Genomic DNA, 18,875 nt, shown 5'->3' on the forward strand with positions numbered 1-18,875 from the left:
GCCGCCTCAAAGCCAACTCCTTTCTGGAGTTTGCATGTTCTCCCTGTGTCTGCGTGGGTTCTCTCCAGGTTCTCTGGCTTCCTCCCACAGTCCAAGAACATGCATGTAAATTAAATTAGACACTCTAAATTGTCCGTAGGTGTGAATGTGAATGTGAATGGTTGTATGTCTCTATGTGGCCATGCGATTAATTGATGACTTGTCCAAGGTGTCATCAGGCCTTCACCCAGTGACAGCTGGGATGGGCTCCAACAGACCATGGCCCTGAGCTCAGGAAGAAGTGGGTAATTGACATTGATGGATAGATGTCATTTCTGCCTACAACCGGTGCCCTGCCATCAGTTTTGTTCGTTTTTTATGCTTTTGTGTCGTCTAACTTATTTGAATTTATTTTAAAATATTATTTATATTATATAACACTGTAATATTTTGTTTCATATGGAAGATATGTTTACGGCGATGGCAAATAAATACATACCATTGCAGGAAGGTCCCACATCGGCGTCCGTAGTTAGGGGGAAGTGATGTAACCAGGAAGTGGGCGGAGTTTGCCTCAAACCTCGAAGTCTGTCCTGATATGGAGCAGCCAACACATGCTTCGTAGGCTCGACACGAACGAGTTTTATTTACTGTTTTCAGGAGCGAGACTCTGGACCGAGTAACAGAAATATGGAAGGTGAGTGTGAAACCGCCGCACCCCCCGTGCTTCATATTGTCAGTTAGAATGGGCTTCATGACGACTGAAGCTGTTAAGTTTGCAGACCTTTCTCTAAAATGTGGAATTTCTTTCGTTCAATACGTCTGAACGAAGATAACTCATTCTTTACATTTACATCATAAACTCTACTTTCAAATAGAATTCTTTTTTTTTTTTTTTTTTTTGCCTGATCTTATAAAATGAAAATAAATTAATGTATTCACAGCAAAAGTTTTGTCTTTTCAACAGAGGCCGTTCTTCAAGAACAAATTCCCAGCAATGCCACAAAGATTCTTGGCGTTAAGGTAAGCAAAAAACAACAACAACAACAACAACAACTTGTTGGTCCATTGTTTTTGATCATCGTTTGACTCAAGAATTGATATTGAATCAAATCGTGACCACGGAATTGAACCAAATCAAATTGAATTACCCAAAGATTCACATCCTTAGTTTCAACTATTGTACAAAAGTCATCTTCTACAGTCCTACAAAACAAACAAACAAACAAGCAAGTGATACACGATGAGCCATTTATCAACAGCACATCAACTGTAAATCTGGCAATATTTTTTGTATGATGCATTGCGACAAAAAGACAATGTAGTACTTCCAAGTTAAATACATTTCTAAGTTTCTTAAATAGTCACAGGAACAAAAAATGTTGACAATTACAGCATTCAATATTCAATGATTCGCTATTAGTAAGCATGAAAAAAATCGACACGGCCAGATGTCAGATGTAACCGACCAGCAACTCCTGTTGTAGTAAACCAGTTTATATCAATGCAAAAAGAAAACCAAAAACTGCACACTACAGGGATCAGACAACTGTGGTCATACCATCTGATGTGTTTACGTCACAACACATAACGATCTGAATCTAAAATGGTTGTTTGTTAATGTGCAAGTTACATTTTCAAGCTGGTTGTTGATGTTTGACCAGATTTCCATCTGTAGTCCAACGTTATTTCCTAAACATCCGTGCAGCAAGGTGACACCTCCAGCCTCAGCATCAACTGTCCTAATGTATTTTCCTGCTCTATTTTTTTGGATCTGGTGCTCTAGTGGTACGGATCCCATCCTGCTCGTTTTCTGGGAAATAGTCATTGGAGCAGTTTTCTCCCTGTATATTTTTTCTATTACAATGTTGTCATGATAAGAAAACTTCTTCTATTCTCAAAATGTCATTTTCAGGGCTATTCCAACTCCAAAGCAGAGGCTTTCACACAGACATTCCTGAAAAGAAGTCTTGAGCATCAATCAAAATTTGACCTCAAGGATTTGAGTCACAGAGCTCTGATTCTTGAGTATCCGAGGCACAAGAGGGACGCATCAGCGAGCAAACACAAGAAGGCTAAAGGACTGAACGCTCAACAGAAGAGGAAAAATAATATTTACCAGATCAAGCCTGAACACCAGAGGTTGGTAATGATTTCAGGGATTAATGTATCATTGCTAAAAAAAAAAAAAAAAAAAAGAATTGAAAATTGTTTCAATGTTTCGTCTTGAGCTGATTTGTTTTCGTTTTTTGTTGTTTTACCTCTCAGATATGAGACTTTCCTGCCCCTTCATGAACTGTGGAAACAGTATGTCACTGACCTGTGCTGCGGAATGACGTCATCAAGGTAAACCAGCGTGATCTGAAGCGCGCTGTAATATTTCTGCAAGTATCTTCATAATGCAGTACTGGTAGGCGATCATAGCCACTCTTCTAAAGTATATTGCATCAAGAGTTGCTAAACCTTAATGTTTAGTCTTTCAATATAGAGCTTGAATATAGAGAATTTTAAATAAAGCTTAAGATGATAACTCTTGAAAGTTCCACAATGTGCAGTACAGACTGAAGAAAAATTTCAATTAATGTCAATGGCAAACATTTTAGATGGACAATGTGTCCCAGGAAGGTCTGGACTGGCAAATTAATTTCATTTGTTGCGAGCGCAAATGAATCCCCCAAAGACCGCACTGTCATGTCTCACACGTTTCTGAAACCAACTCACGGCTGTGCCGAGATCCCAAACGAGGAACTACTTTTTGCTCCAACATGTAGAAAGCGTGGTCATGCATTTCAATGTAGAAATGACTTCCATTTGTAAAAAAAAAACAAACAAAACCTCTGACAGACCTGCGTGATAACGACATGTTGAGGATGACACGGCACTATTTGAGTATTTTAGAATTTTATTACTTACTGCTTTATTTTAGTTTTTCTCACTTAGTTTTGTGCTATGCAATGCAACCAAAATGAAGCTGATGTGAGCTACATTGAACTATAGCATTTTTGGTGTGCATTCAGAATTTTATTATGACTAGCATTATTACAATAATAATGATAACGGCTTTGTTATTTTTTCTTTGTTGTTACAGCAGTCCACAGTTTGTGCAGCAGAAGCTTCTGAAAGCAGATTTCCATGGTGCTGTAATCACAGGTGGATACATTGTTTTCTTCAAAGTTCCCTCCACCTGGAGTTAATATATTATTTTTTATTCCTAGTCTAGGACCTGTATCATGCTTTTAACTGAAGTCTGAAGTTTGCAGGTGGCTCAGAGACGCACTAGTGGGAAATACTAGTCAAAGTAGAGAATGTCATCTCTTCTTTGAAATCTGAGTGATAGTTTGAAATTGCCGTCTTAACACAGAATTATTATTTTTCTTTTTTAACATTTGTTGGGTTTAAACCTGTCCATTGTGTACACACACACTAACTGAAACCAACTTTCTTTTGTCGTTGCCAGTGTTTCGCTCAAAATGCCCATCCTATGTTGGCACCACAGGGATTCTGGTCCAAGAATTTAAACACGTCTTCAAAATCATCACCAAAGAAAACAGGCTGAAAGGTTTGACAGATAAACCTGTTTGACTTCCAGTGAATATTTGCTCGATCCATTGCTTAACTTTACGTGGATGTGTTGTTTTTAATCAATCTTGTGTTTTGGGTCTCATGCATCATGCATACTTCTTTCCAATGTCCTAATGAAAGTGCCTTGCTGAATTTCTATTCAGACACTGGCGCAGAGTATGCAGACTACGTTGGTTATGTAGATGGAGAAAACTGGGACATTTTAGCATCTCAACAGGCTTCTGTCAAGACTTGCAACTGACAATCGGGACTGTGCCAACAAAATCCGAATATCTGGTAACCGTAGGCAACAAAGTCATTATTTCCAAATAAACAAAACTAATGATCGGCGTTTACGCGAAGCCACACAGGGCAGGGTTAGGAGGCGAGGCTTCGCCACTGGCTCATTGCTGCTGCTTTTTCTTCTACTATTAATGATTTTGACACTTACACTTATGTTTCTTTGCTCCCCCCCCCCCTCTCTTTTCATGGTTGCACTGGCACAGTCATTCCAAAACGAAACAGCGTGTTTGCAGTAGAAATCAACGGCTTCACCATCTACCTCTATGGAAGCAGACTGGAGCAGCGTGCCAGTGAACGCTCCGCCAAGAAGTTTAAAGTGAGAGGAACCATTGACCTGTGACCGTATTCTCCAGCAAGCTGGGCTTCAAAGGCAACGTCACTTTTCCCTGTACGGACTGTCAATATTCTGAAATGACACCAACTGTAGCAGATCTGCAGGCAGATGGATTATTATATACATACAATATGTATATTGCATACATACAGTAGAATTGTATAGTTGTAAACTATTGCGTACTTTAGTTTGGTTATTTTTGCTTTTCCCAAACAGATTGTTACTTTTCTAAAATTAAGTTTTTAAAAAAATCACAAGGAGACACATTTCTTTTTCTGAATGTTAAATTGTTTGAGGTTTTTAGTTTTTACAGTCTTCTTGTGAAATTGATGCATTTCTACTGTTATCAGTCAGCATCTATTGTATTTTTTTCTTACCTTGTGAATTAAAGGCTGGGTGTTAAAACTTTCAAAATCAATTGGCTTTTGGGGTTCTTAATTTCTTATTTTTCGTGAGATTAGACAATTTTAGACATTTTATGCAACTACAATTGTATTTACAATTTGGCAATTATTGGCCAATTTATCATTGTGTGCTCTGAATACTTGAAACAGGCTGCTGTAGTTGCTATTGAGAAATACAAACGAATGTCAGGTTTCCGGTTCCAATTTTGGTCTTTATATTCACTGTAGCTACGTTCAATGAGTGCAGCAGTGCTAGCTATGAAACTTGGAGCTTGAGAGTGTCCCAATGGAACCAGCGCATTCAAGACGACGGCTCACTTCCTGTTAGATTGTAGGAAAATTTGGTGAACTCAAATTCGGAGTAATGCTGAGTGTAGGGATGTTATTTTGTTTTCATTTCATTGTATTTTGACAAGATATATATTTACAGTCTCGAGCAATACATTCAGACACAGATTAGATTTTATTTGTGTCTTGTGAAATGATATAAATTTACATTCTCATCTACATTCAACAACAGGCAGTAATACTTTCAAATGTGAGACAATACACTTTATGGTAGTTAAGAAGCTATAAAAAAAAAAAATCTTGTATCAATTTGTGCATACTTTAAGCCGTTTGAGACTTACTCCTTAATTTCTGCACCTCAGCTCAACATGTAAACGAGTTAAAACAAAGAATTAGTGACATTGATGTGTCTGTTGTGGCCTTTTCCATCAAACTGCAGGACTAAATGATTTATATTTGGATAAACACCAAATATGATATGAAATGTATTTTAAAGATGATTTTATTAGAACAGTTAGACGTATCAATTCCCCCCAAAAAGACAGAATTTTCGTGCTATTTTTGATGGTTCAGACTTTACAGGGTTGAGCACCAGAAGCTTTGAATGAAGACATATTTTCTTGATGAGATACTGATATTTATGGAAGACTTATCAGAGGAAGTATATGATATGTTGGGGGAGGTCAGACCTCTGTTGATTTTCTGCGCTTTACAGCCCTGAAATGAAGGTTAAAAATATTCAACAAAAGAAAAATGACATGTAGTGTAAACATCATACTGCAGCTACAGTTCTGTATATTCAGATATATTGACATTGTTGTACACTTTAGAATTTTGTTTTACAGAAATAATGTCATTTTAGAACAAACAAAAACTCAGTTAAAGGTTGAAACATCTATTAATTCTATTCTATTCTATCTATTCTATCTATTAATGAATTGCACATTTTTCAGATATGTGGTCTTATAGTGGGATCACTGTTCTACCATCCAAAGCACTTGATAAACTTTCCAGAACCAATGTAGTTTTTCATTAATTACATGCAGTTTGCACACAATAGAATGTGTTTGTGTGTCACATTCTCTTTCGATAATCCTACATTTCCCATCTTGCAATGCAGATCTCAATGCATTGATTTGCATGAGGTATTGCTTGTTGCTCATCAACAACGTGGACCTTTGGTTTGAATAGTTGAATAGTATGATGTGCAAAGGAGATACAATTTTAATTTAAACCTTAAACCCATTCTCATATTATTTACTTACCCCAGCTCATCCTTTAACCGGTCCAATTTGTCATGTAGTCGATCATTCTTCACTTGAATGGAGCTGTTTGGAACAAACCAGGCTGCCACAAACTTACACACGACCACGACGTGCTGTGGAACAGGCAAATACTCCCATTATTGAATTGTCTCGTGTACTTATAGTTTGGATAAAAAAAAAAGCGCTGTACGCAGCTCTGGAGCCCAAACCTCAAATAGGATGACAAAGACGAAGCGCATGGCTAAGACCAACCAGAACTGGGAAGTTAGAGTGTAGTCCTCGTTACTCCTGTAGTCTCTGTAGCTGAAAACACAAAGGATGTATTGCACATACTTAGCTTGGTTTTGTTTAGGCTGAATAAATGTTGGTGTTGGTTTTTTTGTTATTTTTACCTGCACTGTGTGACATTGAAACCTCTGTCTGTGACCATTTGCTCTGCAGAAAAGTCCAAGCTGACTGCTGGGTGCATTATCATGGCCCTCGACAGAGTGTTATTGATGTATCCCTGCATGCAGCTGCAGCAGAAAGAAAATAATAATAACGTGAGACACGGCACAGTACTTCAGTGTTTGATGAGAGATAAACATAAATGAGCAATATACTAAACTGTATGGCAATGAAAGAGCATTCTGATAATAACGGAAGTGCATTGCTGCCACCTTGGAAAAAAAAAAAACGGAGCTCAGTATCACATTATAATGTGACGTTCTATTTTCTGTAAGATGGGACTGACTGGGTGCTTGTGCCATTAGCACAGGGGCCGTAGTGGTAGCGGTAGACGAGGCGTGGGATGAAGTCTGACGAGACACCGATGACCAGACCATTGGCAATTACTGCCAAGACACCGATAGCCTCCAACACCTGCGTCCAAACACCTGCAGACAAAAGAATGAAAAATAGTTGCAAACTGTGTTGCTTGTCTTTGGAAAGTTTCCTGTGAACGTCTGCTTAAAAAAAACACATCCTTGACATCTGAATCCAACTTGTAACGTGTACAATGTCAAGTTAGTTTTAATCACTGCCCTCAAGGTACTGCCAAGGGTGATTCGTAGCCACAACAATACAACAATACTACAAACATAACCCAGACAAAGTCAGATGCATCAATCACACTTCACGCCAGTGCTCTCATTGTGCTTTTGTTTGTTGCGCTCACCAATATCATTTGTCTTCCTGGGAACCAAGCGACGTTGTAGACGGACCATTTTGATGGCATCCAGACGGATCTCAAATATATTGTTGATGAGAGCCAATAGGGGCGCAAGGGGGAACGCTGCCACAAATATGGTGGTGAAGCTGAACTGGACCACTGAAGAAAGGACAGACAGTAACAAAGAGATTATTCCTTTTTCACATCTTGAGAATGAATTATTCCTGCTAATCTTTATTTATTAAAGAGTTCAATTCGTTGAGAACAAAATCATGTGGGATCAAACACTGGGAAAAAAAAAAATCCCCCTCACATTGAGGACAGGATTCAGAATCATATTATAAACCAGGGGTGTCAAACTCAGTAATAGCCGATCCGAACTGATCCGAACTGATCACAACTATTCTAAATGTACAAGTGTGTTTTCTTGTTGATTTTTCTTTTTCACTTTGTTCCACTGTTTCTGCAGTGCTTTGGTGTGGACAGGCTTAATGAATTAGTGACGAGTTTCTCTGTCATGCGCAAAAGTTGGCACAGCAGTGTTTGCTCACCCATCTCTAGGAACTCGTTGAAAATGTTGAAAGCGTCACTGTGGTCCAGATGGTAGTTCCGCAGCCAGTCCTGGAGTTTGCAGATGTCACACTGTTCCACACCCTGCTGTGCTTCGCGACAGGCTCTCCTATAGCAGTGGCCACACTTCCTCTGAAGCTTCTTTGCAGTGTTTCTGCTTACACAGTTCCGTAACCACCTGCGAAACAAATATTCTTTAAGTGGCTTTGGCTCAAAGTAGAGTCCTAAGTAGTCTCATATATCTTACACACGGTATGCCGATGCTGAATATACAGTAATTGTTCTTGTACAGGCTAGAACATAAGTTTAAGACTTTTAAGACATATTGCCGATAAAAAAAAAACGAAGCGCACTTACGGTATTGTGAACTCAAAGATGTTGTTGAGCGTCTGTTTGAGAAGCATGATGACAGCCATTTGGATGAAGAGGTCCGTCAAACAACCACTGGGGTGACACTACAAAGACACACAAACTTATTTGTCCCCGGTGCCATGGGGTTTAGAAGTGATTTAACGTCACTTCATGGGGGTTTGCTGTTCTTGTTTTCTGCTGTAGTTTGTGCTGTTGGTATTGAGTGTTTTTCTTTGGCTGTTTGTGTTTTTGGTTTAGGTATGTTTGCTTGTTCTGCCCAAACTGTCTCCTCTGACATATCAAAGATCTCCTGTACTTCAACATTTCTGGATATGTCCCGTTCAGAAGACATTTCTTTAGGAATTGCTAAACGCTGACTGATTGTCCTCACCTCCTCAAGTCTCCATCCAGCGACTCGCACATAATTTCCTGGATGTCCATTTATTCTGTAATCAAAAACAGTTTGCATTTTAATCAGCCACATTCTGTGGTCAACACCTGTGTAGTCGTTTAGACTTCCTTTCATTTTATTTGTCTTTTTCTGTGATTTGATGGGAAAAATCTGAACCATTTGATGCATGTGGTTGAGTGACCTAACTAACCTAGTGATCTAAGTGCTAAACTAACCATAACCTTTTGCACCCCTCCACTGAATTTCCACTCGTTAATGCTGCTACTCGCTGTAGTTAGCAGTTTTACCACGGGCTATCACTGCGCACTGTCCAATGTCATTTGCTATTTACTTTTACAAGATGATAAGACGACCATTTATGAAGTAAATTGAGTCGCGTCATGATTTTATTGCATGTTTTGGCGGTTTATGTGTGCCATTTTATTTTTAGTTTTGGCGATAGAGCTCTTCACTCTGTATCTCTGGACAGCAGCCAGATAGCCCGCCACAATTTGTTTCAGCGCCACTCACACTGAAATATGGAAGCTTGGTATGTAGTTGATGTGAGAGCGGTGTACCTGCCCAGGAAGAAGGCCACGTAGAAGAGTGAGGAGAAGAGAGTGAAGAACTGGAAGGTGAACATCTTGACAGTGAAGCTTCTCTCTGTGGCAGCAAAAGAGTTTGTCTTCTCTAAAAGACACACACACACACACACACACACACACACACACACACACACACACACACACACACACACACACACACACACACACACACACACACACACATTACCTGAATGCACTTGTATTGCACTTATTGTTGATGGTATGCAGGTGTCATCCAGAATGCAAAATTGAATTCTCACCTAACTCACACAGCTTCAGGGAGACCCACCGGTTTACCTACAGTTGAAGAAAACACACACAGACATTTAGATATGGGAATAATTCTACCATCACCCATATCTCATTGTTATTATTTTTATATTAGATTCTTTTACACGCTGTTCCACTCCCACCATCTTCTCACAACCTTAGTACAATGTTCTTCTTACCCATCGCCTCAACTGATAAGACAGTCAAGGCCTAAAACGTTGAAAAACCTCAACATTCATCATTAGACAAGACAAACATGTGACATCTAGTGTGTGACAAGCTGCAACAACTTTTACATGGATATGAAGGGTGGCTAAGATCATCTAAAATACAAAACTTGTTTGAGTTACATATTCCATATGTGTTCATTCATAGTTTTGATGCCTTGAGTGACAATCTACCATGTAAATAGTCATGAAAATGACAAAAAAAAACATTAAATCAGACATATGTGTAAAAAAACATACGTCACATGACTGGTTATGTATGTACCCGGTTGTTACATTCATTACTGGAGAATAAAGTATGACGTCCAAAACAGAATGAAAATAAAGATAATTAACAAAAGCAAAAGCGATATGTTAAAGATAAAGACGCACATACTCGGGTCATAATCTGAATGGTGAAGTAGTGCAGCACGGCTCCAAGGGTCACTGCCGCAGTCCTGGCATGATCCTTGATAAAAGTCCACTCGCCTTGATACATCAGTGGAGCAGCAACCACTCGGAATACCACCAGGGCGTGGGCCAGACCGATGATCAAACTTAACTGCAACACAAAGGAAAAGGTCAACTTGACAGGTTTCATGCTATGTGCTGGGACTGCTAACCTGATAGCTATTGCTGAGAGTTAGATTATGAAACATTTCATTACATGTATGTGCACTACCAGTCAAAAGTTTGGACACACACCCTATTAATTCAATGTCTTTTCTTTCATACTCCTGACTATTGACATTGCAATTTCTCACTGAAGGCATCAAAACTACGTATGAACACACATGGAATTATGCAGGAAACAATGAAAGTGTAAAATAACTCAAACACGTCTTATATTGAAAATCTTCAAAATAGCCGCCTTTCATAAAAATCATATTTAGAGTTTCTCGCTCATATTTTTGAAGTCTTCAGTATCTATCTGCTGTGTAGAAAGTTGTAAAGATAAAGAAAAAGACATTGCATAGATATAGCCAAACTTTTGATTGGTAGCCTATGGACAATCTTACATTAATACTGGTGAGTGACAAAACACAAAGTAGATCGATGTCTTTCAAAATTAAATCCTTTGGAAAAAATCTGGTAGATTCAAGGTAGATTCTGTACATATTTTCTATTCCAATCATTATTTTCTATTTGTTTGCTCCGTGAAAGACGCAATGTCCGTTGGTCACATCGTACTTCAGTAGTGTCTTTGTATGTCTCTTACCATTAGTATTATCAATATGAATACTATTGTACTGCGCAGATAGGAGTGCCTGAAATGTTTTGCGTTGCAGTTTGGATCGTTGACTATTGCCAAAATCAGTTCCTCCTGATGGAAAAAGAGATGAACATTTAAATAAAACACACATGATAAAAACATGACTTTGGAAATCAAGGACAGTAACAGTAAGCATTATTATAATTTCATAAGGTTAACATCAGAGAGATGGAAGCCTAGCTCTGACAGAAATACACAGCATGGAGCAGACAAAAAAACAAAATAAAAGTCTAGTGAATACAAAATTAACTCAGGTTCAACAGTTTTTGTGTTGGCTTTTGTGTACGTTGTCAAACAAAATGCTGTACCTCCTCTTCACACCAGTCATACACCTTCCACTGACAAACACGTTTGGCTTTGTGTCTCTTCCACAGTTCAAGGAAGAGAGTGGCTAAAAAAACAGAAAACAAAGCCACACAGTTGACAGTTCAAAGAGTGTAAATCAAAATGCAGCAATGTTAAACAGATGTGAAGAAAACAAGTTGAGATACATACCCCAGATTGCCATGAACATAGCAAAGGCCACAGTGCCCTCATTGTCAAATAGATGGCTGACCTATTTGAAAATGAACAAATGCATCGTATCAGGACTAATCTGGTCCAATGGTGTCTAGTAAAAGTAAAAGCAAAAGCACTGCAACCTATCACAGTCTGTATTAAATGATGCAACATGTTGAATCTGGCTGGTGCTTGACCACTGTGGTACACAATTTTATAATGTAACACCTATAGTGTATATATTGGAGCAGAGGCCCAAATTACAGCTACCCTGAGGCGTGTTGCAACCAGCTCTGTAGGAATGTTCAGTCATTCATTTTCTACAGCCACTTTCCCCTGCCCTAAGGGTCGTGGGGGTTTGCTGGAGCCAATCCCAGTTTTCATTGAGTGAAGACAGGGTTACACCATGGACAAGTCGTGCCAATTCTCCTCACATGTATGCGTGCATTTGGACTGTGGGAGGAAGCCAAGAAACCAGCTAGAAGCCATGCAGACTCAGAGAGAACACGCAAACTACACACAGAGAGGCCTCAGACCTGGGATCGAACCCACAGCCTTCCTGCTGTCAATCGACAGGGCTAACCATAAGTCTTTCGGAACACATAATAATAATAATAATAATAGTAATAATAATAATAATAATAATAATAATAATAATAATAATAATAATAATAATAAATCATTGGAAATGCATCATGCATGAAAAAAACAAAAGACAACATACTTTTGCATAGGTGCACGTGTCTGCCAGCTCCCACACTCTACACCCTGTGTCACATTGAGGACACATGATGACTTTGGACTGGCACACCTCCTTACTTAAGAAACAATGAAAACAACATTTTAAGTAATACTTCAATGAGATTCGTTCTGTCTTCACTTCTCAAAAATGTTTTTTTTTTTTGTTCAGACATAAAGACGGATTTTCACAATGACGTGGTTCAGTGGGACTGCTGCCTTTTCACAGACTAGGTCACTGGGTGTTTCCTGTGATGTGTCCTGATAAGCTGTTTGAGGCATTGCTGAGGACAGGTCACCAGTGACACGTCTGATGAAGACAGTGGAAACCACATCAAGGTAAAATGCCTTCTCTATGCCTGAACAAAAGAACATTTTAAGGTCATTGAAACTGACTGACTAGTCATGTGCACGTGTCTCATTCACTACAAGGTCTTGGCAATTCTATGAGGAAACATTTTTGAATAGTTTTTCTTGAGAAAAAGTTGTGGTGGTTTGGCAGCAGGTTGATCCAGTTGCCGTAAGTCAACCATCAGCATTCTCAAAACTGATTTGGCTCTGAACATGTCAATGGCTTATTGCAGAGTCACGTATAGAGACAAACAACTATCCCCAGTCACACTTTTAGGATATTTATAGTTGCCAGCTAGCCTTTCTTGCACTCTGGGAGGATGCCGGATTGCGCAGAAAGACGGTTAGATTCAACTTTATTGTCACGCCGACAAGGCAAAACAACAAAATCTAACCAGAGGTGCAAAAGTAGTGACTATAAAGACACGGTGGAGAAAGTGCAAACTCCACACAGACAGGCACCAAGTCTGGGAATTGAACTCGTGACCTCCAGTGGGAAGACAGTGCTAGCCACTGCACCACTGTGTTGCGCATGTGAAGGAGCCAGTGGTTCCTTAATTGAGGATACATTTTTTTTCCCCACTCACAAGATTTGTAAAGAGTAACTCACATGAGGGGATTTGTGTTGAAAAAGGCCAGTCCATAAAGAAAGACCACGACACCAAGAGCAGCGGCTGGAACCAGCAGCTTAGTATACCAGCCCAGCCACAGATAGTACAGTGCCACCTTCTCTCCAAAATATGACCTGCGGTAAGAAGAAGCACAGACAAACATTTTGTGATTAAAAAGACAAAAAAAAAACTGTCTTTGTATTGTGTCTTATTTCTTAATTCTATACTCAAGCTGCTCTCTTAAAGATGTTGTTGGCAGAAAGCAAGAAGAAATCATACAGTTATATGTGTTAATTTATCTAAAGTCAGCTGTTCACTGTAACAGTAAACTGTTTATTTAAAGAAATCAGACCCCCGTGACCCTGAGCTCAGGACGAAGCAGTTATGGAAAATTAATGAATGAATGAATGAATGAACTTTATCGACTACACTATAAGTTTTCCAATTATTTCCAACCTTCCAAGTGTATTTCTATCTTTTAGAACAAAAAGAATTAGCGCGCTACATTAGTAGAACAGAAGTAATAGTATAATTGTATAATTTTGTATACAATCATGAACACAATCCAAACACAGACCTAAACATATAAGCACAAAAAGACAGTTCAGTAAGTTACACCCAAGAAGACAATCACATACTGACTTGATGTCATTGACTGGCTGGCCTGTAAACAGACCCGACCATCGAGCCCAATTCTTCTTCAGCTCTTTCTGCTTCTTCTTCTAAAAAGACAGACAGAGAGACCAACAGAAACAGACACATTGACCTTCAAGTAGTAGGAATATGATATTGTATTGTATTATATATTTATATATATATATATATATATATATATATATATATATATATATATATATATACATATATATGCATATAACTATGCATTCTTTGTGTTACACATGCATTGCACATCCTATACAGTTAAGAGACATCCAACAGTTGTCCTACCTCATGCAGGCAGAACATTGTTTCAAACACATCCTTTTGCATCAATTCCTTCAGGTTCTCTGGTAGAATGACAGGGAACACGCTTGCATCAAAGGCTGTCATTTGCCATGTTACAATTAGGGCTGTCAGTGTTAACGCATTAATCGCAATTAGTTAAATAGACTAATGCATAAGAATAATAGAATTTATTTTTTTTTAATTGCATTTCAAATGTAAGCCTTTTTGTCCCTTTTACTAACCCGTAGTCCGCCCACCTGGCCAATTTCTGGCAAGAAATACTTTACATTATGGGCTTAGAACTGCCTTGAAATTCAAAATAAGAGAATTTTACACAAACAATTCAAACCGTTTGTTTGCTGTGCATTTGACAGTGTATAAAACTATTTAAAAAAAAAAAAAAAAAATCAAAACTGTACACTTACCGCCAGTGTTTATGAAAGTCTCAAGAAGAATGAAGTTGACAATACGTATCCTGTTAAATTGTAAAATGATTACTGAGAGTTGAAACAGGTATAAGGGCTCCCGCAGTAACTGTTTGCAATTAGACACCATAAAGTGGTCATCTTCATCATCTTCATCATCTTCAGGTTGTCAAAATATGCACCATATGTGAATGAGATATCCAAGTAGTCTTTGAAATCAAATGAATGAATTAAATGAATGACAGAATTAATCTGTGTGCTTGTATGCATGTTTGTGTTACCTGGTGGCCTGAGTGACAATGCCTTTCTCATTCCCACAGCTGTTACAGGAGTCAGAGACTTTCAGCAGGTACTTGTAGTTTTCAAACATCTCAGCAGGAGCACGAATACCAAAAAACAGTTTGTCATCATGTTCAAGCCTCTGACCAAAACAGAAGGAGAGGAACATTTTAGATACAAGAAGTCGTCACCACTGTTTGAATGGTGTGTTTGGTCACAGTGCTCGGACTTACAGTGATAGAAATATTTTTCTTTTCCAGCTGTTGGATGAAAGCAATCTGTCTCTGAGCTTTCTGATCAACGTCTTCCTCCACCTTTGGAGCCACTAAGACATAGTCAAAGGTCCTTGGTGTGGGCTGTTTCAAGTACAACATTGAAAACAATGAAAAGCTTCTGTGTGTCAGGCTGTGGGGTGACTTTATGGGACAAAATAATCATAGGGATTAAACAAAGTGAAAATATAAATGTGTTTAAACAGAGGTAAAAACAAACAAACAAACAAACAACTGTTTAGACACATGTACAGAAGAAGTGTCTTATTACTGTAAGAGTGATGGGGAAATAAATAAATAATTACGATGCTGAAATTAATTAATATTTGCTGTACAGTTGTATAGGTGTTAGATATACTGTAGATATTATGTGTACATAAATATTTAAATAATATGTATATACATGTAAGTATGTTTGTGTATGGTTGCATAGGTACAAATTATATTCATGAAGATATTAATATAGTGCATGTGTATTATGTCTATGTTGATACTGACTTATCGTATATGTATTTTTTAATTTATTATATATTTTGTAACGTATATGTATATAAACATATTTATATGGGTTATATTTTTAATAGTGTACATCTACATCTACAGTATAATATATTTGCATAGATGTTAAAGCAGAATATATATTTTATACAACCCATAAGAAACAGTAATAAAGGATTGAAAAAGTGTTGACTTTTGTCCTACTCTTTTTCATGCACGCATGAGGAATGCATAAGGGAGACTTTACCTTAAACTCATTCAAAAACTGTACAGTAAAATGCCATGAAATGTAACATGGTGACTGAAAACCTTTGCTCACTTCAATTTCATTATTATCTGATACAATGACAATAAAGGCGTTCAAAACAACAGACGGAAAGGTAGTTTCTTACCAGTGAAGGTAGTAAGGGCTCATAAGAATTTCCATGGTTGTTCCACATCTCGATGTCTTCCTTCATAGCACACAAACACATAAAAGGTAACATTAATAAACACCTTTGCACACAAAGCAGAAGCAACCCAGACAAAAATAAAGTATTTTTCTACTGTGTTCAAGTCAAAACTTTAATTTAATCTAGTATATCCAATATAAGATTTGATCAAAGTTCAAAAGGCTGCTTTATAAACAATATTACAAAAACAAAGACAGACACACAATCTTTTTTTTATTATTATTATTATATAGTTATTAACTACTACGTTCACTCACAAACTCAACTATTAGTTAATGAGTGTCAGTAGAGGATAAGGTCCCGCCCATCATCTACCAGATTCATGGCAGGCATCTCAGGTCAGTGTTGGTGCAAGGATTTACTCTTCAGTGCCACCTAGAAACACTAAAATGGCCACTGTGGCCCATTGGAAAGTCATTGAGAAACTAATAATAAAAAAAAACAACTCTTTATTTTGTTTTTTGGATTGGTCTCTTTGAGAGCTACAAATCATACACCAATACCCCTGACCTCAACACAAAATTTACATTTTAAAATTGCACAATTGTGCAAAACACATCTATTTTTCAGCTTCATTGAAGTATATGACAAGGGATACATTACTGATGAAAAGCATTGTTGAACTATGTTATTAATGGTCCCGCTTTCACTTTTACAACCTGTGAAAGCTGGGGTGTGATTTCCAACTCTTGTGATCTGAGGTTTAAGAGAAGGACAATGGTGCACCACCACCACAATGTGCATCTGTGTGATTCTAAAGCATGTGGCTTTTAACAGAATATTATGACTGTTGTAATGTTTGTTGTTGTGGGTTCTCAATGACAACGCCGTTACTTGAAGAGAAGGTAGGTTCATGAAGAACTTCACGATATCACATGTGCAGGCAGGGTGACTCCAACATATCAGATCTCTCAGTTAATCTACACACAGACACCAAACGCCCCCAAGTGTCCGGAGACATAAACAGTATTCACATGAACCATTGATGTCAAGCCAACATGCATTTGCTGTTATCATTACAACTGTGTGTGTGTGTGTGTGTGTGTGTGTGTGTGTGTGTGTGTGTGTGTGTGTGTGTTTAGAACATTACATTTTTTTATCATGCTGATATGGTTTTAATTGTCATAACATTATGACTTGTCATTTAAAGTGGCAGGTAGTTGGCGGAGGTCCTGAAGGGCAGGTCCTGAAGGGCAGGTCCCGCCCGTTCAGGCTTGCAGTGCTATTGATTATCCCTACTTCTTCTTCAACGTCCTGTTTTCCTGCTCTATTTTTTTTTTTTTTTTTCCCTTTTGAAGTGCTAAACCCTTTATTGGTTGTTAATACCATCACTTCAAATTAATACATTAAGTTTGTGGTTAATTAATTTGAATCTTAAGTTCATTAGTTATAACAATTTGGAGTTTCTAACTTAAAGGTGAATAACAATGTTGTCAAACAAACCCTTCAAGCGTCAAGAAGACTGTGAATTTGAGCACCTTATTTAAGTGGTGATAACCACAGCTGTCGCTCCCGCAATAAGGTGGCTGTGATGTGGCTTATTTTTTTTATTTTATTTTTCTGTTTTGAAGGAAGCAACGCAAGAAAAGAGCCAGCAGACACCCGGTTTAGAGTACAGACTCGCAGGTCCGGTTGCCCTGCACCGTGCTGAAGGACAATAACACTACAGCTTACATTTAACAAACAACAACAACAACAAAAAACTTTCATAATTCAAACAAACCGGATGTGGCGTTGTATCTTCACCACAAATCCCGACTAAATGAAACTAGAATATTGGCAAAGGTGAAAAGTCCCGGTTACGAAAAAAGACGAGTCAACACGCGGTCAGTTGTAAGTGTTTACCTCTGCCATCTTGACGTCACGTTGATTCTTCTCGTCAGAAGCGGTTACATCCATGAAGGAAAGTCACTTTCCTGCTTTTCTTTTGCCTGTAAATCATATGATTAAACGTGACAGATTTGAGGGGGGGAAATGTCATTATCTTGGTCCCTCGCTTCACTTCCGCATAGCTGTGCACCTCGACGTGCTGTCATCGCGTGTGTGAAGGTAAGGCTTGGCCCGCCGTCTCACCTGAGGACGATGACGTCAGAGGTGAACGTCCTCAGAACTGCGCTCATACACTCTCCCAATTCAATTGGTTAGAAAAGCAAAAGGTGCATAGAAATGTGAGTCGGACATACTCAAAAACAAGGAGAATTGTTTTAATAAGAGAAATGATGAATATTTAGGCAAAAAAAAAAAAAAAAAAAAAACTTAAGTAAACAATTTATTATGTTTCTATGAATGAGTTTTTAAAATCATTCATTCAGCACTTTGACTCCTGGTTTAGTATTCCATATATGTATATATATATATATATATATATATATATATATATATATATATATATATATATATATATATATATATATATATATATATATATATTGTTTTTAAAGAAAAAGTGAGGGCCTTTTTTTTTGCTGTCAAATAATTACGTTTTACTATGCTGTGATCATGAAGTTCATCAGCAAGTTTCAATGTACTGGAATCTGATGTCCCGTTTTGAAGGTTTGTCCCGTATTTCTGAGTTGTCTTGAACGTAAATTTATTTTCGACGCAAACTCACGTTCGTTTCCAAAGAGTTTGCGTTCAAAACGTTAATCTACGTAGCTACAGTCAATACAGTGTGCAACCCACTCACTTGATGCGCAGGCTGCGTAGTTTGCGTAGAGCAGGCTATGAATCAGCATCGTTTCTCTTTTCAGCTTTATTTATTTAATTCCTTTGAAAAAGCCACCCATCATGCACTTTATTTATTGTTATGCAAAAACAGGTTCAATGAAAAGATTTCAATACAATTTAAACATTCAT

The 18,875-nt window shown here is 38.0% G+C and overlaps 2 protein-coding genes across 2 annotated transcripts; one reads left to right on the plus strand and one right to left on the minus strand.

Annotated features, from left to right (window-relative positions):
* The first annotated feature begins 518 nt into the window (after positions 1–518).
* pop4 (POP4 homolog, ribonuclease P/MRP subunit) lies at positions 519–4,595 on the plus strand. The gene is made up of 7 exons (XM_076051728.1): positions 519–676; positions 947–1,002; positions 1,895–2,121; positions 2,248–2,325; positions 3,068–3,129; positions 3,437–3,538; positions 4,047–4,595. Exons 1-7 carry the CDS (start codon positions 670–672, stop codon positions 4,181–4,183), a joined length of 669 nt encoding a protein of 222 aa, XP_075907843.1. The 5' UTR covers positions 519–669; the 3' UTR covers positions 4,184–4,595.
* A 436-nt stretch (positions 4,596–5,031) lies between these two features.
* Positions 5,032–18,082, minus strand: LOC142905186 (anoctamin-9-like). The gene is made up of 24 exons (XM_076051715.1): positions 17,865–18,082; positions 15,960–16,019; positions 15,031–15,153; positions 14,800–14,939; positions 14,519–14,568; positions 14,097–14,155; positions 13,791–13,870; positions 13,148–13,282; positions 12,173–12,266; positions 11,446–11,506; positions 11,259–11,341; positions 10,897–11,001; positions 10,075–10,239; positions 9,462–9,498; positions 9,175–9,286; positions 8,597–8,651; positions 8,212–8,309; positions 7,836–8,032; positions 7,291–7,443; positions 6,868–7,009; positions 6,527–6,649; positions 6,344–6,437; positions 6,135–6,247; positions 5,032–5,586 (listed from the first exon to the last, which is right to left on the minus strand). The coding sequence occupies exons 1-24, from the start codon at positions 17,916–17,918 to the stop codon at positions 5,553–5,555; spliced, it is 2,367 nt and encodes a 788-aa protein (XP_075907830.1). The 5' UTR covers positions 17,919–18,082; the 3' UTR covers positions 5,032–5,552.
* Positions 18,083–18,875: the final 793 nt, after the last annotated feature.

This window comes from Nelusetta ayraudi, unplaced genomic scaffold (genome assembly GCF_046127955.1).
Source record: "Nelusetta ayraudi isolate G7.1 ecotype Tasmania unplaced genomic scaffold, CSIRO-AGI_Nayr_v1 ptg000005l, whole genome shotgun sequence".
NCBI lineage: Eukaryota > Metazoa > Chordata > Actinopteri > Tetraodontiformes > Monacanthidae > Nelusetta > Nelusetta ayraudi.

Coding starts and splice junctions, on each gene's coding strand:
- LOC142905186 (XM_076051715.1), bottom strand. CDS start 17,918: ATGGATGTAACCGCTTCTGACGAGAAGAATCAACGTGACGTCAAGATG. Junction 11,507..12,172: donor ACACGTGCACCTATGCAAAA/GTATGTTGTCTT, acceptor ATTTTCAAATAG/GTCAGCCATCTATTTGACAA. Junction 8,033..8,211: donor ATCTTTGAGTTCACAATACC/GTAAGTGCGCTT, acceptor TTTGTTTCGCAG/GTGGTTACGGAACTGTGTAA.
- pop4 (XM_076051728.1), top strand. Junction 2,122..2,247: donor ATCAAGCCTGAACACCAGAG/GTTGGTAATGAT, acceptor TTTACCTCTCAG/ATATGAGACTTTCCTGCCCC. Junction 3,539..4,046: donor CAAAGAAAACAGGCTGAAAG/GTTTGACAGATA, acceptor GCACTGGCACAG/TCATTCCAAAACGAAACAGC.